Source organism: Loa loa (genome assembly GCF_000183805.2).
Source record: "Loa loa unplaced genomic scaffold supercont3.509, whole genome shotgun sequence".
NCBI classification, from domain to species: Eukaryota; Metazoa; Nematoda; class Chromadorea; order Rhabditida; family Onchocercidae; genus Loa; species Loa loa.
The window spans coordinates 35,147-36,779 of NW_018108689.1; the positions used below are offsets into that span (position 1 = coordinate 35,147).

A 1,633-nucleotide genomic window follows, 5' to 3' on the forward strand; every position below is an offset into this window, starting at 1 on the left:
ATATGCTTGATGGCACATCGAAATCTTTCTTGGACATTTCGCATTTGAACCGCTTCTCACCTGTATGAATCGTTTTTTCCGGATGTTTCCTTCTGAGTATTTGGTTGTTGGATGCTTCATTTTGATACTTCATAAACCAGATTTTCTTCGGCATATCTCCTACACCTGTTTGTTCCCTACTCGCTTCTTGAATTGGTAAGTTCAATGACCTTGCTGCATCTTCCTGATCAGTTTCGCTGAGTTCCGCTTGTCCCCCACTTGTTTCTGCTATTGATGCATCTGGTGGTTCAATCCGTCCACCACACACTCTTGATATTGTTAAATCCAGCGGTTCTGTTTGTAGCTCCTCAAATCATATAAAATTATGAGCTTCTTATGCTGCGCTAAAATCTTAATATATTTCAGCTCTACTTCTACTTTAAATGAACTTACGACAGCTTGAGTGTTGCAGAGCTGGAAAAGGAAGAAGATGAAACAGTTGAAATGCATATTGATAAGTGTAATATCTTGCCAATTCTGAAAAATAGTATTCAAATTTAGCAGTGCACTAAAGAAGCGGTTGCATATAAGAAACAACACTGCCTGCTGTTTGACAATTGTGCAAAACAAGTACATACTTTTCTAAATATATTAGCATTGAAAAGAGATCGGTACGCATTCATTGCGGGTATAATACAATCTTCTCTCATTTAAGCATCTGACACAACAACCTCTTCTTATTGGACATTGACGTAAGTTTTTCAATGCAGATTTCATGGAAGCTTACATAGTTACAAATTTGATAAAAAGATAATTCTGTTTAATGTTCTTTGATGAATAATTTCATTCTAGTTGCCATATTACATTGTGAAAAATAATTAATTTACGAAAGAATAATTAATCAATGCAAATTTGATTTATTATCTTTCGCAACATTTTTTGCTTAGTTTTATATCCTTTTACTTCAACTTTTCCAAACTTTGAGAACTGATGAGATATTGACCTGGGAAGAACTGCATTGCTCCATCACTTGTAATTAATGCTTTTAATAAATATATACTGAATAATATCATGAAATCTTTCCTTCGAACTCCACATCTGTCTCAAAGCTTGGTTTTGAAATTTGTTGTGAGTGTTCGTGTTTGTGTGGTAGTTAAATTAAACACTTTTTCTTTATTTTTTTTTTGTTCCATGTGTTATACAAATATATTCATCATGATATTGAAATAAATTCAATGTTGAGATAGGTTTGGTCAAAATTTGAATTGTTTAAGTATAAAATAAATTAATCAAAAGAAGATCAGTGGTTGACACTGAGTTCTATGCTTGATACCGGAAATATTTTTTTTTTGTTGCAGTTTCATTCCTCCCAAAACCGATGGACGTTGCAGCATTGTCCAAATAAGATTTAAATTTCAGTAATACAAAATTTGGTTAAAGAGCAGAAGTGGGCATTTATATAATTTTATTATTGATGTTCCTACAATAGCAGTTGGTTTGAGATTAATCAGCGTGATTCTATTGAAAATAATATGATCAACACCGCACATAAGCGAATAGAAAATGCTTCAGACTATTCGTCTTTCTGAATAACAAATATTATTTTTAATGGAAATTAAAGAAACAAATATTATTTTCAATGGAATCACGCTGA

At 32.4% G+C, this 1,633-nt stretch overlaps 1 protein-coding gene across 1 annotated transcript; it reads right to left on the bottom strand.

Moving 5' to 3' along the window:
* Positions 1-56: 56 nt before the first annotated feature.
* On the bottom strand, positions 57-346 carry LOAG_18769 (hypothetical protein; the record flags this gene model as incomplete). Its single annotated transcript, XM_020451431.1, has 2 exons — positions 57-114; positions 210-346. Coding segments are annotated over 2 exons (195 nt in total), but the record flags the coding sequence as incomplete, so codon positions are not given.
* Between the last annotated feature and the right edge of the window lie 1,287 nt (positions 347-1,633).